Raw genomic sequence first — 26,869 nt, 5'->3', positions numbered from 1 at the left:
GGTGGTAGCACTTGCAGACTCGATTGAGAAGGCCATTGGTGAAATGCCTATGATTTTAAACTGATGGAAGATAGAGGTATGGGTGTGTGTGGGAAACAAGCAGGTTGCAACACTAGGGTTGGAAACATTAAATGTATAAAAGGCATTCAGCATGAAGTTATAAATAAAGACAATAGAACAGGTCAGCAAACAAAGGGGGACAGCAGAGGGCAGCAAGGGACTAGCTCCCTTAAGGTTTACTATACTAATAGCAGGAGTGTTACAAATAAGATAGATGAGCTAAGATTAATTGCAAGTGCAGGAAACATAGATATTATTGCTATAACAGAGACCTGGCTCAATCTGAAAGATAGAGAGATGCCCTCTGAATGTCACATACAAGGCTATAAATTATTCCACACTGACAGGGTCAACAGGAAAGGTGGTGGAGTAGCGATGTATGTCAGAGACAATTTAAATTGTTGTGTTAGACAAGATATTAAATTAGAAGCGTCAGCCACTGAATCTGTTTGGTTACAGCTTCTCGAGGGCCGAGAAAAACTAATTTTGGGTGTGATTTACAGGGCCCCAAATCTTGATAGGGAGTGCAGTAAACTTCTATGGGACGAAATTCGTAAGGCATCTACATACGAAAATGTTGTGCTAATGGGAGATTTCAACTATAGACAGATTGACTGGAGCAATTTGACAGGAAATTTAGAGTCGGGTGACTTTCTTGATACGATCCAGGATTGTTTTTTAAAACAGTTTGTGACAGAGCCAACTAGGGGAAATAACCTCCTTGACTTGGTTCTTGCCAGTAGGGAAACACTAATTAATAATCTTGAGGTTAATGATGAGCTTGGGGAGAGTGATCACAAATCACTCAGTTTTAACATATCATGGAATTCCCCTAATAATGGCAATCAAGTCTCCGTCCCTGACTTTCGCTTGGCTGATTTCATAGGACTGAAAAATTACTTAGGTGGGCTGAACTGGAATGACCTGACTAGGGGTCAGGTAGGTGGTGATGGTTGCCGATATGATGCTTTCCAGGGCATAGTTCTAGCTGCTCAGTCAAATTATGTTCCAAATAGGGAAATCAGATCAAACAAAAATGATCCTAAATGGATGAACAATAGATTAAAATATCTGATTGGTCAAAAGAGAGGCATATATAGGCAAATCAAAAGAGGAGAGGGGCAATTAAGAAATCGATATATTCAGTTAAAGAGAGAAATAAAAAAGGGAATTAGAAAAGCAAAAAGAGATTATGAGGTTAAAGTTGCAAGAGAATCGAAGACTAACCCAAAAGGATTCTTTCAGGTATACAGAAGTAAGATCAGGGACAAGATAGGCCCACTCAAAAGTTCCTCGGGTCAGCTCACTGACAGTGATAAGGAAATGTGTAGAATTTTTAACACATACTTCCTCTCAGTTTTTACACAGGAGGATACCAGCGATATTCCAGTAATGATAAATTATGTAGAACAGGACGATAATAAACTGTGCACGATTAGGGTCACAAGTGACATGGTCCTTAGGCAAATAGATAAATTAAAACCTAACAAATCCCCAGGCCCTGATGAACTGTATGCAAGGGTTCTAAAGGAATGTAAAGAGGAGCTTAGCACACCTTTGGCTAATCTTTTCAACATATCACTACAAACTGGCATGGTGCCAGATAAGTGGAAAATGGCAAATGTGATACCTATTTTCAAAACAGGTGACAGGTCCTTAGCTTCGAACTATAGACCAATAAGCCTAACCTCCATAGTGGGAAAATTTATGGAATCAATAATTGCCGAGGCAGTTCGTAGCCACCTTGAAAAGCATAAATTAATCAACGAATCTCAGCATGGTTTTACAAAGGGGCGTTCCTGCCTTACGAATTTATTAACTTTTTTCACTAAGGTATTTGAGGAGGTAGATCATGGTAATGAATATGATATTGTGTATATGGACTTCAGTAAGGCTTTTGACAGGGTCCCACATCAGAGACTATTGAGGAAAATTAAAGCACATGGAATAGGAGGAGAAATTTTTTCCTGGATAGAGGCATGGTTGACAAATAGGCAGCAGAGAGTTTGCATAAATGGGGAGAAATCAGAGTGGGGAAGCGTCACGAGCGGTGTTCCACAGGGGTCAGTGTTGGGCCCCCTGCTGTTCACAATCTACATAAACGACATAGATGAGGGCATAAAGAGCGACATCGGCAAGTTTGCCGATGACACCAAAATAGGCCGTCGAATTCATTCTGACGAGGACATTCGAGCACTCCAGGAAGATTTGAATAGACTGATGCAGTGGTCGGAGAAGTGGCAGATGCAGTTTAGTGTAGACAAATGCAAAGTTCTAAATGTTGGACAGGACAATAACCATGCCACATATAAACTAAATAATGTAGATCTTAATATTACGGATTGCGAAAAAGATTTAGGAGTTCTGGTTAGCAGTAATCTGAAACCAAGACAACAGTGCATAAGTGTTCGCAATAAAGCTAATAGAATCCTTGGCTTCATATCAAGAAGCATAAATAATAGGAGTCCTCAGGTTGTTCTTCAACTCTATACATCCTTGGTTAGGCCTCATTTAGATTATGCTGCACAGTTTTGGTCACCGTATTACAGAATGGATATAAATTCTCTGGAAAATGTACAAAGGAGGATGACAAAGATGATCCCATGTATCAGAAACCTTCCCTATGAGGATAGACTAAGGGCCCTGAAACTGCACTCTCTAGAAAGACGTAGAATCAGGGGGGATATGATTGAGGTTTATAAGTGGAAGACAGGAATAAATAAAGGGGATGTAAATAGTGTGCTGAAAATATCTAGCCTAGACAGGACTCGCAGCAATGGTTTTAAGTTGGAAAAATTCAGATTCAGGAGGGATATAGGAAAGTACTGGTTTGGTAATAGAGTTGTGGATGAGTGGAACAAACTCCCAAGTACCGTTATAGAGGCCAGAACGTTGTGTAGCTTTAAAAATAGGTTGGATAAATACATGAGTAGATGTGGGTGGGTGTGAGTTAGACCTGATAGCTTGTGCTAACAGGTCGGTTGCCGTGTTCCTCCCTTAACTCAATGTGACCTGACCTGACTAGGTTGGGTGCATTGGCTTAAGCCGGTAGGGACTTGGACCTGCCTCGCATGGGCCAGTAGGCCTTCTGCAGTGTTCCTTCGTTCTTATGTTCTTAAGCCGGTAGGAGACTTGGACCTGCCTCACATGGGCCAGTAGGCCTTCTGCAGTGTTCCTTCGTTCTTATGTTCTTTATATATATATATATATATATATATATATATATATATATATATATATATATATATATATATATATATATATATATATATATATATATATATATATATATATATATATATATATATATATATATATATATATATATATATATATATATAACACACACACACACTGCCTGCACTTTAAAGGAGGGGTTTGGGATATTGGCAGTTTGGAGGGATATGTTGTGTATCTTTATACGTATATGCTTCTAAACTGTTGTGTTCTGAGCACTTCTGCAAAAACAGTGATAATGTGTGAGTGTAGTGAAAGTCTTGAATGATGATGAAAGTATTTTCTTTTTGGGGATTTTCTTTCTTTTTTGGGTCACCCTGCCTCGGTGGGAGACGGCCGACTTGTTGGAAAAAAAAATACATACATACATACATACATACATACATATATACATACATATATACATACATTTTTTTTTTCAACAAGTTGGTCGTCTCCCACCGAGGCAGGGTGACCCAAAAAAGAAAGAAAATCCCCAAAAAGAAAATACTTTCATCATCATTCAACACTTTCACCACACTCACACATTATCACTGCTTTTGCAGAGGTGCTCAGAATACAACAGTTTAGAAGCATATACGTATAAAGATACACAACATATCCCTCCAAACTGCCAATATCCCAAACCCCTCCTTTAAAGTGCAGGCACTGTACTTCCCATTTCCAGGACTCAAGTCCGACTATATGAAAATAACCGGTTTCCCTGAATCCCTTCACTAAATATTACCCTGCTCACACTCCAACAGATCGTCAGGTCCCAAGTATCATTCGTCTCCATTCACTCCTATCTAACACGCTCATGCACGCTTGCTGGAAGTCATATATACATACATATATACATACATACATACATACATATATACATACATATATACATACATATATACATACATATATACATACATATATACATACATATATACATACATATATACATACATACATATATACATACACACACACACACACACACACACACACACACACACACACACACACACACACACACACACACACGACAATATGAAAATGACATAGCATCGAAAGTCAAGACTGACCCAAAGCTGTTGTACAGCCACATCAGGAGGAAAACAACAGTCAAGGACCAGGTAATCAGACTGAGGAATTCACAAGAAACGACCGAGAGGTATGTCAGGAGCTCAACACGAGATTTAAAAAAGTATTTACAGTGGAAACCAGTAGGACTCCGGGAAATCAGAACAGGGGGGTACACCAGCAAGTGCTGGATGAGGTACATATAACCAAGGAGGAAGTGAAGAAGCTGCTATGCGAACTTGACACCTTAAAGGCGGTGGGACCAGACAACATCTCTCCGTGGGTCCTTAAAGAGGGAGCAGAGATATTGTATGTGCCATTAACAAAGATCTTCAACACATCATTTGAAACTGGGCAATTCCCTGAGGTATGGAAGATGGCAAATGTAGTCCCAATTTTTAAAAAGGGAGACAGACATGAGGCACTAAACTACAGACCTGTATCACTAACGTGTATAGTATGCAAGGTCATGGAGAAGATCATCAGGAGGAGAGTGGTGGAGCACCTGGAAAGAAACAAGTGTATAATTGACAACCAGCACGGTTTCAGGGAAGGAAAATCCTGTGTCACAAACCTACTAGAGTTTTATGACAAGGTGACAGAAGTAAGACAAGAGAGAGAGGGGTGGATCGACTGCATATTTTTTGGACTGCAAGAAGGCCTTCGACACAGTTCCTCACAAGAGGTTACTGCAAAAGCTAGATGATCAGGCACACATAACAGGAAAGGCACTGCAATGGATCAGAGAATACCTGACAGGGAAGCAACAACGAGTCATGGTACATGACGAGGTGTCAGAGTGGGAGCTTGTGACAAGCGGGGTTCCACAGGGGTCAGTCCTAGGACCTGTGTTGTTCTTGGTATATGTGAACGACATAATGGAAGGGATAGACTCAGAAGTGTCCTTGTTTGCAGATGATGTGAAGTTAATAAGAAGAATCAAATCGGATGAGGATCAGGCAGGACTACAAAGAGACCTGGACAGGCTGGAAGCGTGGTCCAGCAACTGGCTCCTTGAGTTTAACTCTGCCAAATGCAAAGTCATGAAGATTGGGGAAGGGCAAAGAAGACTGCAGACACAATATAGTTTAGATGGCCAAAGACTGCAAACCTCACTCAAGGAAAAAGATCTGGGGGTGAGTATAACACCGAGTATATCTCCTGAGGCGCACATCAATCAGATAACTGCTGCAGCATACGGGCGCCTGGCAAACCTACGGATAGCGTTCCGATACCTCAGTAAGGATTCGTTCAAAAGACTGGATACCATTTACGTCAGGCCCATACTGGAGTATGCAGCACCAGTTTGGAATCCACACCTAGTCAAGCACGCCAAGAAATTAGAGAAAGTGCAAAGGTTTGCAACAAGCCTAGTTAGTCCCAGAGCTACGGGGATTGTCCTACGAAGAAAGGTTGAGGGAAATCGGCCTGACGACACTGGAGGACAGGAGGGTCAGGGGAGACATGATAACGACATATAAAATACTGAGCAGAATAGACAAGGTGGACAAAGACGGGATGTTCCAGAGAAGGGACACAGACACAAGAGGTCACAATTGGAAGTTGAAGACTCAGATGAATCAAAGGGATGTTAGGAAGTATTTCTTCAATCATAGAGTAGTCAGGCCGTGGAATAGCCTAGGAAGTGACGTAGTGGAGGCGGGAACCATACATAGTTTTAAGGCGAGGTATGATAAAGCTCATGGGGCAGGGAGAGAGAGGACCTAGTAGCAATCAGCGAAGAGGCGGGGCCAGGAGCTATGACTCGACCCCTGCAACCACAAATAGGCGAGTACAAATAGGTGAGTATACACACACACACGAACACAGGCAGACATACATGGTGTCCACAAAAACACTCCCTGATTTCAAACAGGTATAAGATGTAACTTTATTGCAATAATCTTTCACAGTTAGCAGCTTCAGATGCAAGATTTCATTTCAGTTTCAGCATTAAAGGCACTCAATGTGCGCCCCTCTGGTTGCTCGGTAAACATCGATATGATAGTACAGTTCGGTCCAGACGCTCGGCATCATATCTGGTGTTATCATGCGAACTGCTTCACTGATGGAAATTTTCAGCTCCTCCAGGGTTGCAGGTAGTGGTGGTACATAAACTGTGTTCTTCACGTACCCCCAATGAAAGAAGTCACAAACAGTTAGGTCCGGTGACCTCTGCAAGTGACCTGCGAGCAGGACCCTCTTATGTGGTATATATCCAGTCCCTTAGATCAAGAGCTAAGGTGTGAAGTAAATAATGCGGTCTGAAAGCAAGATAAAAATATAAAAGAAAGGTGCTTGATTTTGATGTCCGGGCACGATTATTGTGGGTTTTAAGCATGTAAAAAATCCTTGTTAAATGTGCACATGGTACAGAGTACTGCAAGAGTAGAGTGGGAGCGTCTGATCCCATGCACTGGTTCGATGGGCTTTGAATCCAGACTAAGAAGACCTGAGCCAGTATCTATTATTTCTGTGAGGTGAGAGTCGATTACGAATAGGAAGCAATGTCTGTCTGGCACTCAGCAGACGGAGGATCAAGCCTCCACCACTTCTTGTGCTGAATGACCCACATGGGTTTAGCACTTAACATGAATTAAAAATATTACTAATATGAACCAATGGTCGTAGACCAAGGTATGTGGACTAGTCTAATACCAGGTAATCTTTAATTAGGTATCTGCGAGGAGGTACCTTTATGTGGTTGCCCCAATTTTTTTTCCCTTCCTCCTTTTCAATCTTATTTTGCCCATCTCAAGAAACCCCCTCATTCATTCAGACCCAATTCTAGGAACAACTGGCATGTGCAGCTGCTGAATGACAAACGTTGTTAAACCCATTCCCAGCATCCTGGAATGGCTTAGATAACTTCCAAAATCTTTGGTGGTATAGCTTCAAACATTCAAAAAAGATGCCTCCTAATTTGATGACAACGAAGGAGAATGGCATTCATTTGGGTTGGTACAAATTTAACAATTTTGTGTGAAATTTTGATTCTCTTTTAATCATCACATTTAAAGTACATACATGCATCTGCCTCTTCTTAATGGCTGATTCATCTTATGGCTAGGATAGTACCCATTCACTTTAGTTTGCTTGGGCAAATTTGTCAGTGAAATATTTTTTAAAACTTTGAATCATGGGAATTTTCATTGAATTGGACCATCTTATAAAACAAAAACTATTTTTTTCTTGAAGGATTGTAGAAAATTTTAAAGCTAATGCAGCAGGAAAACATGCAGAGAAGGATGACGAGGATAGACCGAGGGCACTGAATCTGCACTCTCTAAAAAGACATAGAATTAAAGGGGATGTTTTTGAAGTGTACAAATATGACTAGATTCTGAAAGTATCTAACCACGACAGGACTCACACAAGTGGGTTGAAGGTGAAAAAATTTAGGTTTAGAAAGAATATAGGCAAACAGTGATTTTGCAGTAGAGTTGTGGATGAGTGGAACAAACTCCCAAGTAATGTCATTGAGACAGCAACTTTGGGTGGCTTTAATAATAGGTTGGACAGTTATGTACACCAGTGTGTGTGTGTAAGTAAGAGTTAGACCTGCCTAAAATGGGCCAGCAAGCATGCTGCAGTGCTCCTTTTTAAGACTTATGCTCTTAACTGCAAAAGGAAAATAAAAAAATATTGAAAACTCTAATTTTTATAGGGTTTTTTTAAATTTCCTGAGTTGAGTGAATCCTCAAATGCTGCACAGCATAATGCCAGAGCCATCCATCTGTTAGCTAGTTTCCTCATTTCATGTATGTACCAAATACGTGCAATGCTTGTGTTCCCAAACAAGAATTATACCTTCTTAAAATTGCACAGACAATAACAGGTATGTAGTTTTAATTTAGATTGTTTGTTGCAGAGGTGAGCCCGACAAGTGTGATCACTATGGCAACACAGCACTGCACTGTGCTGCTGCCCAAGGACACATGTCCTGTGTCTCCTTCCTTGTCAATTTTGGTGCTAACATTTGGTCATTAGACAATGACTTGCACACTGCCAAAGAGCTTGCTGCCATGAATAACAGGGAAGACATTCTCCGCTACCTGGACACGGTCTCCGCAAAGCAGACTACGACTGACCCCAAGGTCAGTACTATTGAAATGTAATGAGATTTTACATATTCTTAATGTAATGAGTTTTATACCTGGCATACACTTCTGTTCATGTGTCAATACTGTACAGTACTTGAAATTGTGTCCAGTGGCCTTGTATTAATTACCTAAAGTTTTTACAGGTTTATTTTGAACTGGCATTCAGTACAGTAATAACCAACACTGTTTCATAGGTTAATTTCTACCAGTGTATGTGATTATTATACCATATTCACAAAAAGCACTAAACCCATATGGAATTTTCTGACCACAAAAAATTTCCTGTTTTTTTTGCATGGAATTTTAGTGAGCTGGAGGTTGTTGCCTCTGTTTATTTTATTTTATTTTATTTTATTTTTTTTTTTTTGGGTGGGGGGAGATTGTCATAGTTTATGCTAACCAATTTGTTCAGCATCTTTATATCTCTTATGAGATTATGAGATCAAAATGCTCGTTTGAATAATTTTGCTGTAGTCTTGGCCTACCCTGGCGAGCCAAATTTTTTTCCAGAATGGTTGTCATTGCTTTGCATTAACTTTTCCCAGTGCTGTAATATCTTTCTGTATGTGAGGTTTCCATGTTTTAATATATTAATCTAGGGGTTTATAAAGCTAGATGATATTAGTTTTCTTGTCTTGATAATCTAAGGCACATTTCATTAGTCTCAGGCCTTAGTACTGGTAGCATTTTTTTTTTTCATATTTGCTATCATTTTCTACAAAAAAGCATACAAATCTTACAATTTGCAAGGCAGGGAAAAAAATGATAGTGGAAGCTATGGGAAATTCAAAGATAATTTGTTTACTGTCCCCTTTCACAGCAAGTGAAAAAGTTGCAAGATAGAGCACTGAAGGATGCTGAGAAGCGACAAAAAGAGTTTGACAAAATCCAAAGGAAAGCTGACAAGAAACGGGAAGAAGAAAATGCCAAACTACAGAAGGAGAGACAAAAGATAGAGAAAGTTGATGAAAGACCACAAGGTAAACTTGTTTGGATTACTTCTTGTCTAGGTAATAAAGAAAAATAGAGGATCAGGTAAGGCGATAATCTAACAGACATTAGAAACTGTTCTTATTTTAGAGGTTTAATAATGTGTCAGTACAGTGGAACCTCAAATATCGAACTTTCTTCGGTCCAGAAGGCTGTTTGAGTGCCTTTACCGAATGAATTTATTCCCATCAGGAATAATGTAAATTAGATTAGTCCATTTCAGACCCTCAAAAATACACTTATAAAAGCACTTACAAAAATACACTTACATAATTGGTTGTGTTGGGAGCAGTTCGATTTCTGAGGTTCCACTGTATTTGACATTTACAATAGTATTATTATGATAGTCAAGGAAAAGCACTAAACTTGTAGGGGTCATACATTGCCTGGTTACAATACAGTAAACTGTACACACCAGCACTTATAAAAACTGAATGTTTGAGAATTTATCACATTAACCCTTTGACTGTCGCAACCCCCAATCCTGAGGTGTCTCCTGGTGTCGCAAAATTAAAAAAAAAAAAAAAAAAAAAAAAATCTTATTAAATGATAGAGAATCTTTTCCCGATTGTAAGGACACCAAAAAAACGAAATTTGATGGAAAACTGACGGAATTATGCTCTCGCGAAGTTAGCGACCTTGGCGCTGTTTACAAATCGGCGATTTCGCCCACTTTGAGCCCTATTTTCGGCTAATTCCATTGTTCCAGTCACCCAAACTCATAGCTATTTCTTTAGAACTCCATTTTTTCTATCGATTGGGTACAAGAAACTGCCCATTTACCGATTTCAACTACCTAATAATGTGGTCAGAAATTTGCAATTTGGCCAATTTCACGAAAACTAAAAAATATGACAATTTCAAAATAAGGTCCAGAATGAACAATGCAGACATTCCTGGCTCTAAAATAACATTTTCTTTGCTCATCAGTCATGTCTCCAAGCCCCTCTGATATTACTCTTGCTTTCTATTTTGAATTTTTATTCAAACAAAAAATAGAAGACTTACTATTATGCAGACTAATGCAATACTGTAATAATTGTATAAATAACATCAACCCATTCATGACTGCATATTAGAATGGCTAGTTGGACATTTATTGGACAATGGCATCATTTCTTTACTTTTGAACATTGGCAAAAATCAAACATTTCCCATACTTTGAGCTCCATTTCTAGGTTCTTTTTATAGTAAAATCAATCAAAATCACCTCTATTTCTATAATATGTTTTCCATTCTATCAAATGAGACCAAGAAAACGAGAATACAACCATAAATACTATACGTAAATAGACCACAAAGTCGGTATTTTAATTAAAAAAAACGGTCAGTTTTTTTTTCTCATTATGCACTGCGTGCTCCAGGATTTTTATATGGTGCACACTGACCACACAGACCCACTTTCTCACATGTGGGCCTACCAGCTTTCTACTGCTTGATTTGAAGCCGCTAGAATTTATGAGTATATATACGTCAAACACGGTACCTTGTAAGACGTATATATACGGCCGCGACAGTCAGAGGGTTAAAAACTGCCTCAAAGATATATAATTTAAAAGCTTCAACTAAATCTATTCCATCTGGCACATTTTTAATATAATCCAAAAGATGTTTACACGGATTGATAATAAAAAAAATTATGAGTGTCTAGCTCTAGCCCATTTTAACCAATGTGAGGAATAATATGACTATCCATTCATTATAAAGTATACCTTGGTTTCATTTCTGACCTCACCTTCAGTCACTTGATATGCTTGCCCTACCCTCCTCTCTGACAGGCCCACTTTAAATACAGATTATCTATGAACTTGATTTATTGCAGACATTTTTATTATTTTGTGCTCTCACTTAATGCTATTTTTTTCTTTGCTTCTTTCTCTCTGCCATCAACCTTCCACTTTACCATGCAACTCAGAATGATCAATATAGGTTTATGGTTTTATATCTACAATAACCAGTAGCACAGGTTATACAAATTTTCTGCAAAATCAGATAGTAACTTCAAAAAAAAAAATAAGTGTGAATACCTTTCATAAGACTGAATTAGAAGAAGAATTTTTGCTTACCAGTAATTTTCTTAAGTATATTGCATAAAAAAAAATAATGTGCTATACAGTGGACCCTCGGTTATCAGCCGGTTTGGTTATCAGCCAACTCGGTTATTGGGAGGGTTTTCGGCGCCCAGTTATCGGCAGTTTTGGACACGTCCATCCGCCGGCTGGGGCAGCTTGCACTTCAGTTTGGCTTTGTCTCTCGGTGGCCGAGGAAGCTTCTCCTCATACATCCAAACATTTCTCTTGTTTACCATTGTTTTTAGTGGTTTTTCTTGCAGTGAAACTGTGAAATAAGTAACCATGGCTCCAAAGAAAGTTCCTAGTAAAGTTCCTGTGGTAAAGAAAGTGAGAAACACTGTGGAATTTAAGCGTGAAGAGATAGAAAAGTTTGAGAGTGGTATGAAGGTGGTGGAACTTGCCAGGTTGTACAGCAAGAATAAATCAACAATTACATCCATCCTGCCAAAGAAAGAACAAATGAAAGATGTTAATATTGCAAAAGGAGTAGCTTTTCTAACTAAACAAAGGACACCGATAATGGAAGAGATGTTAAAGTTATTATTGTGGATTAAGGAAAAAGAATTAGTGGGAGACAGTGTTGTGGAGTCCATCATTTGTGAGAAGGCATAGCAGTTGTATGAGGATCTTGCAAAGAAAATGCCTGGAACAAGTGCTGCAGTTTTGTAAATTTAGGGCCAGCAAAGGATGGTTTGATAGATTTAAGAAGAGTAGTGGCATACAGTGTTGTAAGGCATGGTGAGGCTGCAAGTTCTGACAAAAGTGTGGCTGAAAAGTATGTTCATGAATTCCAAAACTATGTAAAGGCTGAAGGATTCGAACCCCAACAAGTGTTCAGTTGTGACGACACAGACCTGTTTTCAAAGAAAATGCCAAACAGGACCTACATTACCCAGGAGGAAAAGACAATCTGTGGCCAGATTGTGTCCAAGAGAGGGATTTTGAAGGGCTTGAGGCTCACCGTGACACGGACCGTGCCGACCCTGTGGACTATTGTGGAACTGGGGAAGTCCCTTGGGTTGGAGGTGAGTGGCAAGGATGTGGAAGAGTTGGTGGAGGACCACAGGGAAGAGCTTACCACTGAAGAGCCGCAAGAGCTTCAACAGCAACAGACTGCAGCTGAGGAACTTACTTCAGAGGAGGAGGAAGGAGGAGTGAAGGAGGTGCCTTCTTCAGAGATTAAAGAGGTGTGTGCAATATGGACTAGGGTGCAAGCTTTTGTAGAGAAACACCACCCTGACAAAGCTGAAACAAGCCATATCTGCAACATATTTACTGACAAAACCCTGTCCTACTTCAGGGAAATCTTAGAGAGATGCCAGAAACAGAGCACTCTGGACAGCTATTTTGTGAGACAGGGGTCCAGTGACTCTCAAGCTGGTCCTAGTGGCATTAAAAGACAGAGAAGGGAAGTAACCCCAGAGAAGGCTTTGCTACCTAAAGTCTTCATGGAGGGGGGATTCCCCTTCCAAACACTAACTCCTCCCTCTTTCCTCCTCCCTATCTTCCAGAAGCCAGCATTAGCCTTCAATAATGATATGTAATACTTACATAATTGTAAAAAAAAATATTTTTTTGTGAATATTTTTGTTTGGAATGAATTAATTGTATGTTTTTCCATTAATTCTCATGGGAAATATTAATTCAGTTATCGGCCGACCTTCAGGAATGGATTACAGCCAATAACCGAGGGTCCACTGTATTTTACTCTTGATTTTGAGTTATTTTACTTTTGCTGTCATTATATAAACTAGCTGTTAAGGAAGTAGGAAATATTTTTTTTTATCATGAGCTTAATTGTGGTTTTATTTACAGGCAAGAACAAAGGTATCATGAACACCATCTCTCGTGGCTCCATTGCTCTATTCAGTGGCCCAAGAAGAGACTCTCACACAATCTATAACAATACTTACAACAGTCCAAAATTCTCTGACCTGACTACCACAAACAACAATAATGCCAAAAAAAGTGTGGGAGTCATACAGAAAAAAATAAGTAAGAAGAAAGTTCTGGATGAAATTAAAACCTCTAATAATTTCAAGGTATGTAAACTATATTAACATGTTTACCCCAGTAATACTAATACATGTATAGAAGGACAGTGCACATTCTGTATGTTTAAATCTTATACCGCTTCTAATTACTATAAATACTGTAAGGCAAAGTAAGTTCTAGTGAGTCATAAGAGGCATTGGAATTACGAATTATGAAGTTGGTCACTTGTATATAGAATCCCTCCTGATTTGAAGAAAAAAGGCAAATTATTTTTGTAATACTCTTGTCAGTAAGCAGTTATTCAATCAATTTCTTAAAAAGAATTAAGAATTTAATATTTTTTTAATTCAGGATATGCTTAACTAGCAAATTTATATCGGTAGTTTGATAATTATAAGTTTGTAAACAGAGCATTTTGAAACTTAAATAATTAATTGGGCACACAAATGTACTTTAATAAGCCATAGCAGATAAGGAAAACGATGAGAGAATATGTAGTCACAGCTTGAAAGAATAATTCTATTAGGTTATCTATAATAAGAAGTCCCCTTAAGGGAGGTTTCTTGATGCTGATGAGGGGCTCTTGATACAAGAAATTGAACATGCCTTCCCCTTCCTTGAATTGAACTTGAATACCTCTCATTCTTCCAGGCACTGTATGATCTTGCGGGTTTAGCGCTCCCATGAATGTAAGAATAAAAATAATAATAGTTATACCCCTCCCTATGTCATTAATTGGTTCCAAGAGCTGTGACGTAACCCAGTTTTTGACATACACCAGACATAATGCCTTAAAATGATGACAAACACCGTAAAACTAGTGTAAATAACTCATGAAAGAATATAACTGTTCCTAAGCCTTAAAGAACACTAAAACATAAGAACATAAGAAAGGAGGAACACTGCAGCAGGCCTGTTGGCCCATATTAGGCAGGTCCTTTACAATCCATCTCACTAACAAAACATTTGCCCAACCCAATTTTCAATGCTACCCAAGAGATAAGCTCTGATAACTCTATCCACTCATATGCAAGTCCCACTCAAATCCAACCCCTCTCACTCATGTTTTTACTCAACCTAAATTTGAAACTACCCAAAGTCCTAGCCTCAATAACCCAACTAGGTAGACTGTTCCACTCATCAACTACCCTATTTCCAAACCAATACTTTCCTATGTCCTTTCTAAATATAAACTTGTCTAATTTAAATCCATTACTGTGGGTTCTCTCTTGGAAAGATATCCTCAAGACCTTATTAATATCCCCTTTATTAATACCCATCTTCCACTTACACACTTCGATCATGTCTCCCCTCATTCTTCGTCTACCAAGTGAATGTAACTTAAGGGTCTTCAAACTTTCTTCATAATGAAAATTTCTAATGCTATGTATTAATTTAGTCATTCTACGCTGAATGTTTTCTAACGAATTTATGTCCATTCTGTAATATGGAGACCAGAAGTGAGCTGCGTAATCTAGATGAGGCCTTACTAATGATGTATAAAGCTGCAGTATAACCTCTGGACTTCTGTTGCTTACACTTCTTGATATAAATCCCAATAATCTATTTGCCTTATTACGTACGCTTAGGCATTGCTGTCTTGGTTTAAGGTTGTTGCTTACCATAACCCCCAAGTCCTTTTCGCAATCTGTATGGCTAAGTTCTACATTATTTAACTTACAAGTGCTAGGGTTATGGACACTCCTGAGCTTCAGAACCTTGCATTTATCTACAGTGAACTGCATCTGCCACTTTTCTGACCAAGAATAGAGTTTGTCTGAATCCTCCTGAAGTTCCCTAACATCTACGTTTGAATCAATTATCCTACCTATCTTTGTGTCATTGGCGAATTTGCTCATATCACTAGTAATACCCTCATCAAGGTCATTGATATATATTATAAACAACAACGGGCCTGAGACTGATCCCTTTGGTACTCCACTTGTTACAGATCCCCACTCGGATTTAACCCCATTTAAGCATACTCTGCTTCCTATTAGTGAGCCATGACAGCACTTTTTCCCCAATGCCATGAGCTGCCACTTTCTTTAACAGTCTCTGGTGCAGTACTTTATCAAAAGCCTTACTAAAATCTAAATAAACAATATCGAATTCTTTATCATGATCAGCGGCCTCAAGAGCTTCACTGAAGGAGGTTAATAAATTAGTTAGGCAGGAACGGCCCCTTGTGAATCCATGCTGAGTATCATTAATCAGGCTATGCTTATCCAGATGGCTTCTTGTAATATCAGCTATAATTCACTCTAGTAATTTGCCTACAATTGAGATTAGGCTTATTGGGTGGTAATTTGACAGTAACGACTTGTCCCCTGCTTTAAAAATAGGAATTACATTAGCCATCTTCCACATATCAGACACTACACCTGTTTGAAGAGAAATATTTAAAATATTAGCCATGTTTTTTAACCCGTAAACGGTCCAAACGTATATATGCGTTTCTTCAACACTTGAAAGTATGTAAAAAAAGTAGATCTTCTTTTTGTTTCTTTACATCTGAAAATGTGTAAAAAAAACTGATCTTTTTTTTTATTTTTGAAAATATGTAAAAAAAAACGTAGATATACTTTTGTAGCACTACACATGTGAACGTAGATCTGCGTGGACTGTTTACGGGTTAAAGAATAATGAATACAAAAAATTACAATGTAGTTGACTTTTTCCCAAGTGACGTAAAGTTTGACATAACGACATCCGATGAACTGAAATTTACTACAGAAAAATGGCATCAAGGCGAATTTGATGTTGGCCAAAATTACAAAGTGGGGTATGACTGTATACATAATGAGAATTCCCCTGAGGAAGTTAGTTAGTTGCTGGTTTCTTTTTCTGTCTCATAAACACACTAGATAACAGGGACATCTTGCTACTCCTACTTGCACTTTGGTCACACTTCACAGACACGCACATGCATATATATATATACATACATCTAGGTTTTTCTCCCTTTTTCTAAATAGCTCTTGTTCTTCCTTATTTCTTCTATTGTCCATGGGGAAGTGGAAAAGAATCTTTCCTCCGTAAGCCATGCGTGTCGTATGAGGCGACTAAAATGCTGGGAGCATTGGGCTAGTAACCCCTTCTCCTGTAGACATTTACTAAAAGAGAGAAGAAGAAAAACTTTATAAAACTGGGATGCTTGAATGTGCGTGGATGTAGTGCAGATGACAAGAAACAGATGATTGCTGATGTTATGAATGAAAAGAAGTTGGATGTCCTGGCCCTGAAGGGGGTAGGGGAGTTTCGGTGGGGGAAATAAATGGGATTAAATCTGGAGTATCTGAGAGAGTTAGAGCAAAGGAAGGGGTAGCAGTAATGTTGAAGGATCAGTTATGGAAGGAGAAAAGAGAATATGAATGTGTAAATTCAAGAATTATGTGGATTAAAGTAAAGGTTGGATGCGAAAAGTGGGTCATAATAAGCGTGTATGCACCTGGAGAAGAGAGGAATGTAGAGGGGAGAGAGAGATTTTGGGAGATGTTAAGTGAATGTATAGGAGCCTTTGAACCAAGTGAGAGAGTCATTGTGGTAGGGGATCTGAATGCTAAAGTAGGAGAAACTTTTAGAGAGGGTGTGGTAGGTAAGTTTGGGGTGCCAGGTGTAAATGATAATGGGAGCCCTTTGATTGAACTTTGTATAGAGAGGGGTTTAGTTATAGGTAATACATATTTTAGGAACAAAGAGGATAAATAAGTATACAAGATATGATGTAGGGCGAAATGACAGTAGTTTGTTGGATTATGTATTGGTAGATAAAAGACTGTTGAGTAGACTTCAGGATGTACATGTTTATAGAGGGGCCACAGATATATCAGGTCACTTTTTAGTTGTAGCTACACTGAGAGTAAAAGGTAGATGGGATACAAGAAGAATAGAAGCATCAGGGAAGAGAGAGGTGAAGGTTTATAAACTAAAAGAGGAGGCAGTTAGGGTAAGATATAAACAGCTATTGGAGGATAGATGGGCTAATGAGAGCATAGGAAATGGGGTCGAAGAGGTATGGGGTAGGTTTAAAAATGTAGTGTTAGAGTGTTCAGCAGAAGTTTGTGGTTACAGGAAAGTGGGTGCGGGAGGGAAGAGGAGCAATTGGTGGAATGATGATGTAAAGAGAGTAGTAAGGGAGAAAAAGATAGCATATGAGAAGTTTTTACAAAGTAGAAGTGATGCAAGGAGGGAAGAGTATATGGAGAAAAAGAGAGAGGTTAAGAGAGTGGTGAAGCAATGTAAAAAGAGAGCAAATGAGAGTGGGTGAAATGTTATCAACAAATTTTGTTGAAAATAAGAAAAAGTTTTGGAGTGAGATTAACAAGTTAAGGAAGCCTAGAGAACAAATGGATTTGTCAGTTAAAAATAGGAGAGGAGAGTTATTAAATGGAGAGTTAGAGGTATTGGGAAGATGGAGGGAATATTTTGAGGAATTGTTAAATGTTGATGAAGATAGGGAAGCTGTGATTTCGTGTATAGGGCAAGGAGGAATAACATCTTGTAGGAGTGAGGAAGAGCCAGTTGTGAGTGTGGGGGAAGTTCGTGAGGCAGTAGGTAAAATGAAAGGAGGTAAGGCAGCTGGGATTGATGGGATAAAGATAGAAATGTTAAAAGCAGGTGGGGATATAGTTTTGGAGTGGTTGGTGCAATTATTTAATAAATGTATGGAAGAGGGTAAGGTACCTAGGGATTGGCAGAGAGCATGCATAGTTCCTTTGTATAAAGGCAAAGGGGACAAAAGAGAGTGCAAAAATTATAGGGGGATAAGTCTGTTGAGTATACCTGGTAAAGTGTATGGTAGTTATTATTGAAAGAATTAAGAGTAAGATGGAGAAGAGGATAGCAGATGAACAAGGAGGCTTTAGGAAAGGTAGGGGGTGTGTGGACCAGGTGTTTACAGTGAAACATATAAGTGAACAGTATTTAGATAAGGCTAAAGAGGTCTTTGTGGCATTTATGGATTTGGAAAAGGCATATGACAGGGTGGATAGGGGGGCAATGTTGCAGGTGTATGGTGTAGGAGGTAGGTTACTGAAAGCAGTGAAGAGTTTTTATGAGGATAGTGAGGCTCAAGTTAGAGTATGTAGAAAAGAGGGAAATTATTTCCCAGTAAAAGTAGGCCTTAGACAAGGATGTGTGATGTCACCGTGGTTGTTTAATATATTTATAGATGGGGTTGTAAGAGAAGTAAATGCGAGGGTCTTGGCAAGAGGTGTGGAGTTAAAAGATAAAGAATCACACATAAAGTGGGAGTTGTCACAGTTGGTCGTTGCTGATGACACTGTGCTCTTGGGAGATTCTGAAGAGAAGTTGCAGAGATTGGTGGATGAATTTGGTAGGGTGTGCAAAAGAAGAAAATTAAAGGTGAATACAGGAAAGAGTAAGGTTATGAGGATAACAAAAAGATTAGGTGATGAAAGATTGGATATCAGATTGGAGGGAGAGAGTATGGAGGTGAATGTATTCAGATATTTGGGAGTGGACGTGTCAGTGGATGGGTCTATGAAAGATGAGGGGTGAATCATAGAATTGATGAGGAGAAAAGGGTGAGTGGTGCACATATTTCTTTGTCTCCACAGACTCCTTTGTCCTTGGAGGCAAAGAGGGGAATGTATGAGAGTATAGTTTTACCAACACTCTTATATGGGTGTGAAGCATGGGTGATGAATGTTGCAGCGAGGAGAAGGCTGGAGGCAATGGAGATGTCATGTCTGAGGGCAATGTGTGGTGTGAATATAATGCAGAGAATTCGTAGTTTGGAAGTTAGGAGGAGGTGCAGGATTACCAAAACTGTTGTCCAGAGGGCTGAGGAAGGGTTGTTGAGGTGGTTCGGACATGTAGAGAGAATGGAGCGAAACAGAGTGACTTCAAGAGTGTATCAGTCTGTAGTGGAAGGAAGGCGGGGTAGGGGTCAGCCTAGGAAAGGTTGGAGGGAGGGGGTAAAGGAGGTTTCGTGTGCGAGGGGCTTGGACTTCCAGCAGGCATGCGTGAGCGTGTTTGATAGGAGTGAATGGAGACAAATGGTTTTTAATACTTGACGTGCTGTTGGAGTGTGAGCAAAGTAACATTAACATTTATGAAGGGGTTCAGGGAAACCGGCAGGCCGGACTTGAGTCTTGGAGATGGGAAGTACAGTGCCTGCACTCTGAAGGAGGGGTGTTAATGTTGCAGTTTAAAAACTGTAGTGTAAAGCACCCTTCTGGCAAGACAGTGATGGAGTGAATGATGGTGAAGTTTTTCTTTTTCGGGCCACCCTGCCTTGGTGGGAATCGGCCAGTGTGATAATAAATAAAATAATAAATATATCAGGGAAAGGGTGAGATTGAATACATGGCAGGCGAGTCCTAAAACTGACAAGCCAGTATGCTAACACTGGACCAGCTGGCTCTGATAAGATTTATCCAACTAGGTATAATTCTATACTTCATAGGGAGGTCAGCATGGGCCCCACTGTGACCACAAATGTAGGTTTTCACAGATGAATCCCACACCAGTGTGGCTGTGGTGTACTCTTGCTCAAATCCCTTCAAAGCTCAAATCCGTGATTTGTTTGCTGTTGGAGTGTGAGCAGGGTAATATTTTGTGAAGGGATTCAGGAAAACCGGTTAGCCAGACTCTAGTCCTGGAGGTGGGAAGTACAGTGCCAGCACTTTAAAGGAGGGGTTTGGGATATTGGCTATTTGGAGTGACATCTAAACTGTTATATCTGGGCATTTATGCAAAGACAGTGATTGAGTGAATGACGGTGAAAGTGCTTCTTTTTTGGGTCACCCTGCCTTGGTGAGAGATGGCTATCATGTTGAAAAAAAAAAATATATATAAATAACAAACACACACACATACACACACACATGCACACACATACTTATGTACATACATCCGTTTACCTTAAAATTATAACTGTTTATGCGATAGTTTTAATATTGATTGTCATTTTATCTTCAACTTTTATAGGTACGAGAGGTAGAATCTGATGGCAAGAACTCGGTTCGCAATCTTTCTGGTCTCCGTCGGGACTCTGAGATTATGTTTGTGCCAGGTGGTAGTCTAAGCAGCACCAACAGTGAGTCAACTGGATGTATGTGCCGTCTTGTCCGTCCATAGTTTTGTAATTTTATATTTGCAATGCAGTTTTTTGTAGTTTGTTAAATTATGTACTGTATAAACTTGTGTAAAAGGATCCAGAAAGGGTCTGAACAGAAGTGGTCTGAATGGATAAAAATAAATTATCACTCTTTTTAAGCAGGAAAGTAATGAATTGTAAAACTTAATTTCAATAGGGTTTAATTATTATTATTATTATTATTATTATTATAATCAAAAAGAAGCGCTAAGCCACAAGGGCTATACAGCGCTAGTATATAGGGTTTAATAAACACGTCAAATGAAAAGATAAAAAAAAACTTTGGAAATTATATAATTTTTTTTTTTTTTTTACTTTTATTTGTATCAACAACTCGGAATTGGACTTCCAGCAAGCATACGTGAGCGTATTTGATAGGAGTGAATGGAGACAAATGGTTTTCAATACTTGAAGTGCTGTTGGAGTGTGAGCAAAGTAACATTTATGAAGGGGTTCACGGAAACCAGCAGACTGGGCTTGAGTCCTGGAGATGGGAAGTACAGTGCCTGCACTCTGAAGGAGGGGTGTTAATGTTGCAGTTTTGTGAACTGTAGTGTAAAGCACCCCTCTGGCAAGACAGTGATGGAGTGAATGATGAAAGTTTTTCTTTTTTGGGCCACCATGCCTTGGTGGGAATTGGTCAATGTGTTAATAATAAAAAAATAAAACTCGGAATTGTACATAATTTAAAAATACCACATTATTGTGTGTCCTGGTATATGCAGTACACAATATCAATTTATTTGAATTAATCACTAATTGTTTACATTAACAATTATTTCCTCAGGATTCATTGCTGTCAGTAGTCATTCATTATTTACGTTTAAACCAATAATTGCTGTTAGTCTTCTCTCTAAATTCATCACTAGTATCACAGCTATAAAACTTTCCAAGTGTTCATTACTTTCTAAATGAGTTCAGAGTTGCCTGTTTGGCATCTCTACTCATGGTAATCACCATTGTGAGTCAGTTCTTAGTTTGTATGGCTATGGTGATCTCAGAGGGCTCTAGGCTCAAATATTTTTTTAGGTAGTTGCTTTGTGCAAATGATTACTATAATGTATTTTATTGGCTGTGCTACATAAATTTGAGATACTGAATTTGAGTGGTAAGGTTATATAAATATGTTGAAAAGGTGTGGTGTGGAATAAAATGTAATGTCACCATGTACAGTAGTTATTTGAGGTTATAAGATGGCAGGTATAGAAGGCAAGAAGCAAAAATGGCAATAAAGAAGAAAAAATTGGCACATGAATGTTTTTTGCAATGTAAAAAAATACAGAAAGGTGGACTGTATAGCAAGAGACAAGGACATTACAAAAATGCAAAAGAAAGAGTTAAAAGAATGAGAGGTATCGTCAAACCTTAATTAAAATAATAAAGATTTGGAGATAGAAATGGTAAAAACTCAGAAGCAGATGACTTGGTTTAAATAGTGAGATGCGGAACAAGTAGTATTGGAGATATTTTAAACAGTAAGCCTGTACAGTATACCAGGTGTATGGTAGAACAATTATTGAAGGAAGTAGTATAAGACAGGAAGGAGGACTCCTGAGGAACATTGAGGTAAATCATAGGTAAAAGGTAAGGAACTGTCTCGTTTATGGATTTGGAATAGCTCTGATAGTGGATAGATAAGCATTGTGACAGATGTTGCACATGTATGAAATAGATATAGTAGTAGGTTACTAAAAGAATTAAAGTTTTTTATACAGAAGGCTCAAGTTATGGTATGAAGGAAAGAAGGGGGCTATTTTCTAGTAAAACATACAACTATACACCCTAACAGTTGAAAACCATAACTGCAACACAAAAATCATTCAAACCAACAAGTATAAAAAAAAGTCATGCTAAATTAAAATAACCAAAATCAGTTAAAAACTCATTTTAAACTGTTAGTTAAAAAAAAAAAAAAAAAAAATTTCTGAGGTTCTTACAGGTGCCCCAGTAATTATAATTGCCATGACTTGGAGAAAATAACCTTAGGAAAGTAGGAGGCAACTCATATATAGCTTTAAGAATAAGCATGATAGGGCCCATGAGGCTAGAAGGGAGGGAGTGAATCCGGCATGACATGGCCAGGAGCAGAGACTCAACCCTCCCACCCCCTGTGCACACACACAATAATGCTCACCAGATAATTAGTTTTGCTAAGTTCATCAAAAGATGACCTGACCATTTTTTCTAGATGGCAAAAGAGGGAAACTCACTGATGTGTTTGAAACTAGTGACAGTGAAGATGGTGGGAGACCCATGCAGCGGACTCTCAGCCAACCAGACTTTATCTTTGACGGCATGGTGCAACCAAGTATGCAGCCTAGAGGTTCCCTGTTTGCTAGACCTGGTTTTGGTTCCGTTGCCTTTAGGTGAGCTTTCTGAAATATATTTTTCTTCTTATTTTTGCCTTATAAGATTTCAAAGAGCTAATGATGCAAGTAAATGTGTATTTAAGGTACACTGGTCCCTTGAGTTACATTATTAATCTGTTCCAGATGAGCTCACAATTATCATAACTTGAACTCCAAAATACATGGTTTTATGGTAATTTATTCCAAGACCTCAAAAGTGCAACTTTTACTATACCTTGGCCTTGCATTCTCACAGATATAACTTGTAGGCACAGTATCTCCCTTCATCTGCTGCTCTTATCCTTAATAGCATTCTATCATAATTATATTCTTTGAAATTTCTTTTTGTTTAACAACAGTAGAGCTGGTTGATTGTGGAAAGCTATATTCATGCACCAATGAACTAATTCTAAATTATTTTTTTTTTTTATTAATTTCTTGCTTGATCATCATAGAAATTGCCTGTTTACTTGCACATCTCAGGGAGCCATGATGACTCGGTAACACAGAAGATGGCATAATTCAATCACAAGTGCATGTGTATAAATTTTTTTTCATCGAAGCTCTTAATTAAATTAATTTATGAGGGTAAATCTTAACTCAGGGAACCATTATATTTATTAATTTTGTATGCAATGCCATTTTAATGTAAAGTGAACTTTATAGATCAAACTCAATTACGGCAACATTGAGCAGCTTGGCTACCAGCGGCAGTGAATCCCCAAAGCCCTTATCTGCAGGAGATTCTTCTAGCTCACTGACTCACAGGCAAGCTGCTGAGCCCTGGGAAGAAGAGGTTTGTTTCGTGAAGATATTTAGTTATACTATGAGACAAGGTGATTTTATGATAGATTCCTTTAATTTATGTACTGTATCCAATTACTCACTCAGTCTCATGCTTTCTGCAATTATTATTAAAGTTAAACTTGCATCTTCAAATGGCTTCAAAGCCTATTTACTTAAAAGTGCAAATTGCTTACTTGTTTGTCTAACTCAAGAATAAAATTTCCAAGGATCTACCCTCGGATGATGAGAGTGAAGCAACACCTGTATACTTGTTCCTTGCTGCTGCTGGCCTTGTAGACTTCATCCCAACATTTGCCAGAGAGCATATAGACCTTGATGCTCTCATGCTCTTGAATGAAGAGGATCTAATAAATATGAAACTACCAATTGGACCACGTAGAAAACTTCTCAAAGCCATTGCAGACCGCAAGTCTACCATAGATGACCCTGGTGAAGTTCAAGATAGTAAACTTTGACTTATACTTAGTGATTTTTGAAAGTTTAATTGCAATAATGTGAAGTCATCATTTCAGTTGTGTATAATAATTCCTGTTAAAAGGTACATTCTTTTGAAAGCACTAAAAATTAATATACACACAAAGCGAGTTTTTTTTTTAACTGTAGTGATATTTAAATTACAGTACAATATTTTAATTTTACTTGGCTACTATCAGCACTGCTAATAAGAAATAATTATTCAAAAATAAAAGTTTGATGTCTAGGAAAACCCTACCTATGACCATGCAAAAACATGTAATATTTCCAGATATAGCACAAACTATTAAGATCTGCTTAATAGTTTTTTAAGTTGCTCAACTCTGGTTTTATTAATTTTTCCAAGTGTAACACATGCTTGTTTTAGCATTAATGTACAATATTTTTAACATTTACAAAAATAAAAGAATACAAAGTCAACTAGTCTTGATATGTTAAGTATTGTATTATTTTATTAAATTATGGATATTTCTGAGAAATATTATGATTGTTTGCTGATATTCTATCCTGGAATTAAGACTTAATGCATTGTCACTTTTGTATGTTTGCTATGTAGATACAGTAGTATGTGCAGATGGAAAAATTTGTAACAATATAATGTACAAATTAACCTCTTCATTAATTTGCAGCTAGGTAACATTGTAATTAAAGCCAAACAATATGTATTATGTCTGCAGATGTCAAAATTTTTAATCAAATTTATATAGATAAAATAATGTGTAGCTATTTATCAAAAATTAGGGTAGTTTTCTTTTTCTTAAGAAGAATGCCTGGCCAAGATTTGTTTAATTCTCTTGTTAAATTAATTTACAAAGAAAATTTTATGCAAAATTAATATGTATGTAATGTAAAACATTTCATGAAGTACAAGCATGCAAACATTTACCATCTATACATAAAAAAAATAGAATTCACAACTGGTCATCGCCAAATGACCCATATGGGTTTTAGCATTTTTTTTTTTATATAATAACTATTCTGTCAGCACGGCTGCCTCTAAAGCAGCCAACTCAGGTTCGACCCCTGGTGGAGTCTTCTTTCTGTCATATCTGAGCACCTCTGCAAAGACAGTGATTATGTATGAATGATGATGAAAGTTTTTTCTTTCTTTTTGGGTTACCCTGCCTTGGTGGGAAATGACAAACATTGAAAAAAAAAAAAAAAAATTCACAAGACAGAGTATGATGTTCCAACTGACTAGCCCAGAGCTCTGTCAGACCATGTTGCCATATCATAATAGTCATAGTAATTGATTTATACTTAACTACACCTCTTCTTTGGCACACCTTGTTTTATTCATTTTTGTTAATGCTGAAGGTCTTATAGCTTGAATAACTTTGGAGTGACATCTAAGCTATCGTATCTGAATGCCTCTGCAAAGTCAGTGATCATGTATGAATGATGGCGAGTGTTGAACGATGATGAAAGTTTTTTTTTTCCCCTTTCTTTTTGAGTCACCCTGCCTCAGTGGGAAACGGCCAATGTGTTAGTTATCTTGAAAAAAAAAATTTTATGTACTGTACCAAAATACTAATTACATGTAACAGTATTTTATAATTAACTTACTTCCTCAGCAGTGACATTAAATAATTATGCTCGTATCCATGTCTGCATTATTTACGGACTCAAAAACTTTGCTTAATCGATATAAATATTATTCAAATAGTATTTTTTTTGAACATCTACATACTGTACCATAATATTTAATATACATGTATATACTGTATACAAAATTTCGTTTCCTTCTCCTGATGCAGATATGATGTATACTTGTAAGATGGAAAATTCAGATTTTACGTAGATCAGACTAAACATAAAAACACTTAGTATATATGCCAGAACATTGTGTGTGTGTGTGTGTCTTGATTTGGGTTCACCTGAGTGAATCAGCAAATTGTTTGTACGGCTAGAAAAAAAAAATTACATTAAGAATGAGTGTTCTCTAAAATACGGTAATGAATATACATAAAGTAACCCTGTAGGATTATCTACTATAGTCACAGACAAAAGTTACGTTATTCATCTGTTAAGTGCTGTACTGAACCCTAAGCAAGTTCCAGCAATTCAGACATTTAACAGTTCTTTTTGTCCATGACATGTGAAGAAATAGCGTGTGGCAACTTATGGTAATATATGTAAATCCGAAGAGCCATTTAAGTGGCCATAGGATAACCTTTTTGTCTATCCTCAGCTCGCATCATTGCATTTCAAGTGCCCATTGTCATTCAATAAATTGTTTAAAATTAGTCTGAATTTTATGTCCAAATATCATGAGAATACCATTTTTTTTTTATCTTATGATGAAGTACAATACCTCTGTACATAAAATTAACTTGTCATTAGTTAAACTTCCATGACAGTGGCATGGACATAATTTAAAATTATAACATTAAGGAATAGCAAAATTATGAAGAGATGCAAATGAACCAGACTGATAATACAATTATATACATAAGTGGAAATTTCAGGTTTTGCAATATGAAAAACAACTTTGTTGAATTATTATAGGCATAATGACCTGTTACACCAGTACTGTATATAGATAATTTTTCATCCAATTGATTTTTTTTTTTGGGGGGGGGGGGCTCTTAGGATTCAGTG

At 37.9% G+C, this 26,869-nt stretch overlaps 1 protein-coding gene across 2 annotated transcripts in view; it reads left to right on the top strand.

Annotated features, from left to right (window-relative positions):
• Sans (SAM_USH1G_HARP domain-containing protein Sans) overlaps positions 1-26,514 on the top strand; it is a 62,217-nt gene extending 35,703 nt beyond the window's left edge. Inside the window, exons 3-9 of one of the 2 annotated variants that reach the window (XM_070095027.1) lie at positions 8,225-8,450; positions 9,277-9,436; positions 13,334-13,560; positions 20,471-20,594; positions 22,828-23,005; positions 23,654-23,783; positions 24,001-26,514. In XM_070095027.1, the coding sequence (XP_069951128.1) occupies positions 8,225-8,450; positions 9,277-9,436; positions 13,334-13,560; positions 20,471-20,594; positions 22,828-23,005; positions 23,654-23,783; positions 24,001-24,249 (1,294 nt within the window). In that variant the 3' untranslated portion in view covers positions 24,250-26,514. The remainder of the gene's footprint in view (positions 1-8,224; positions 8,451-9,276; positions 9,437-13,333; positions 13,561-20,470; positions 20,595-22,827; positions 23,006-23,653; positions 23,784-24,000) is intronic. The other variant, XM_070095028.1, reaches the window with a different exon arrangement.
• The last annotated feature ends 355 nt before the right edge of the window (positions 26,515-26,869 follow it).

The sequence above is a fragment of the Cherax quadricarinatus genome, chromosome 48, assembly GCF_038502225.1.
Source record: "Cherax quadricarinatus isolate ZL_2023a chromosome 48, ASM3850222v1, whole genome shotgun sequence".
Lineage (NCBI taxonomy): Eukaryota > Metazoa > Arthropoda > Malacostraca > Decapoda > Parastacidae > Cherax > Cherax quadricarinatus.
The sequence above is the reverse complement of the archived record's forward strand: the minus strand, read 5'-3'. Positions and strand labels throughout refer to the sequence as shown.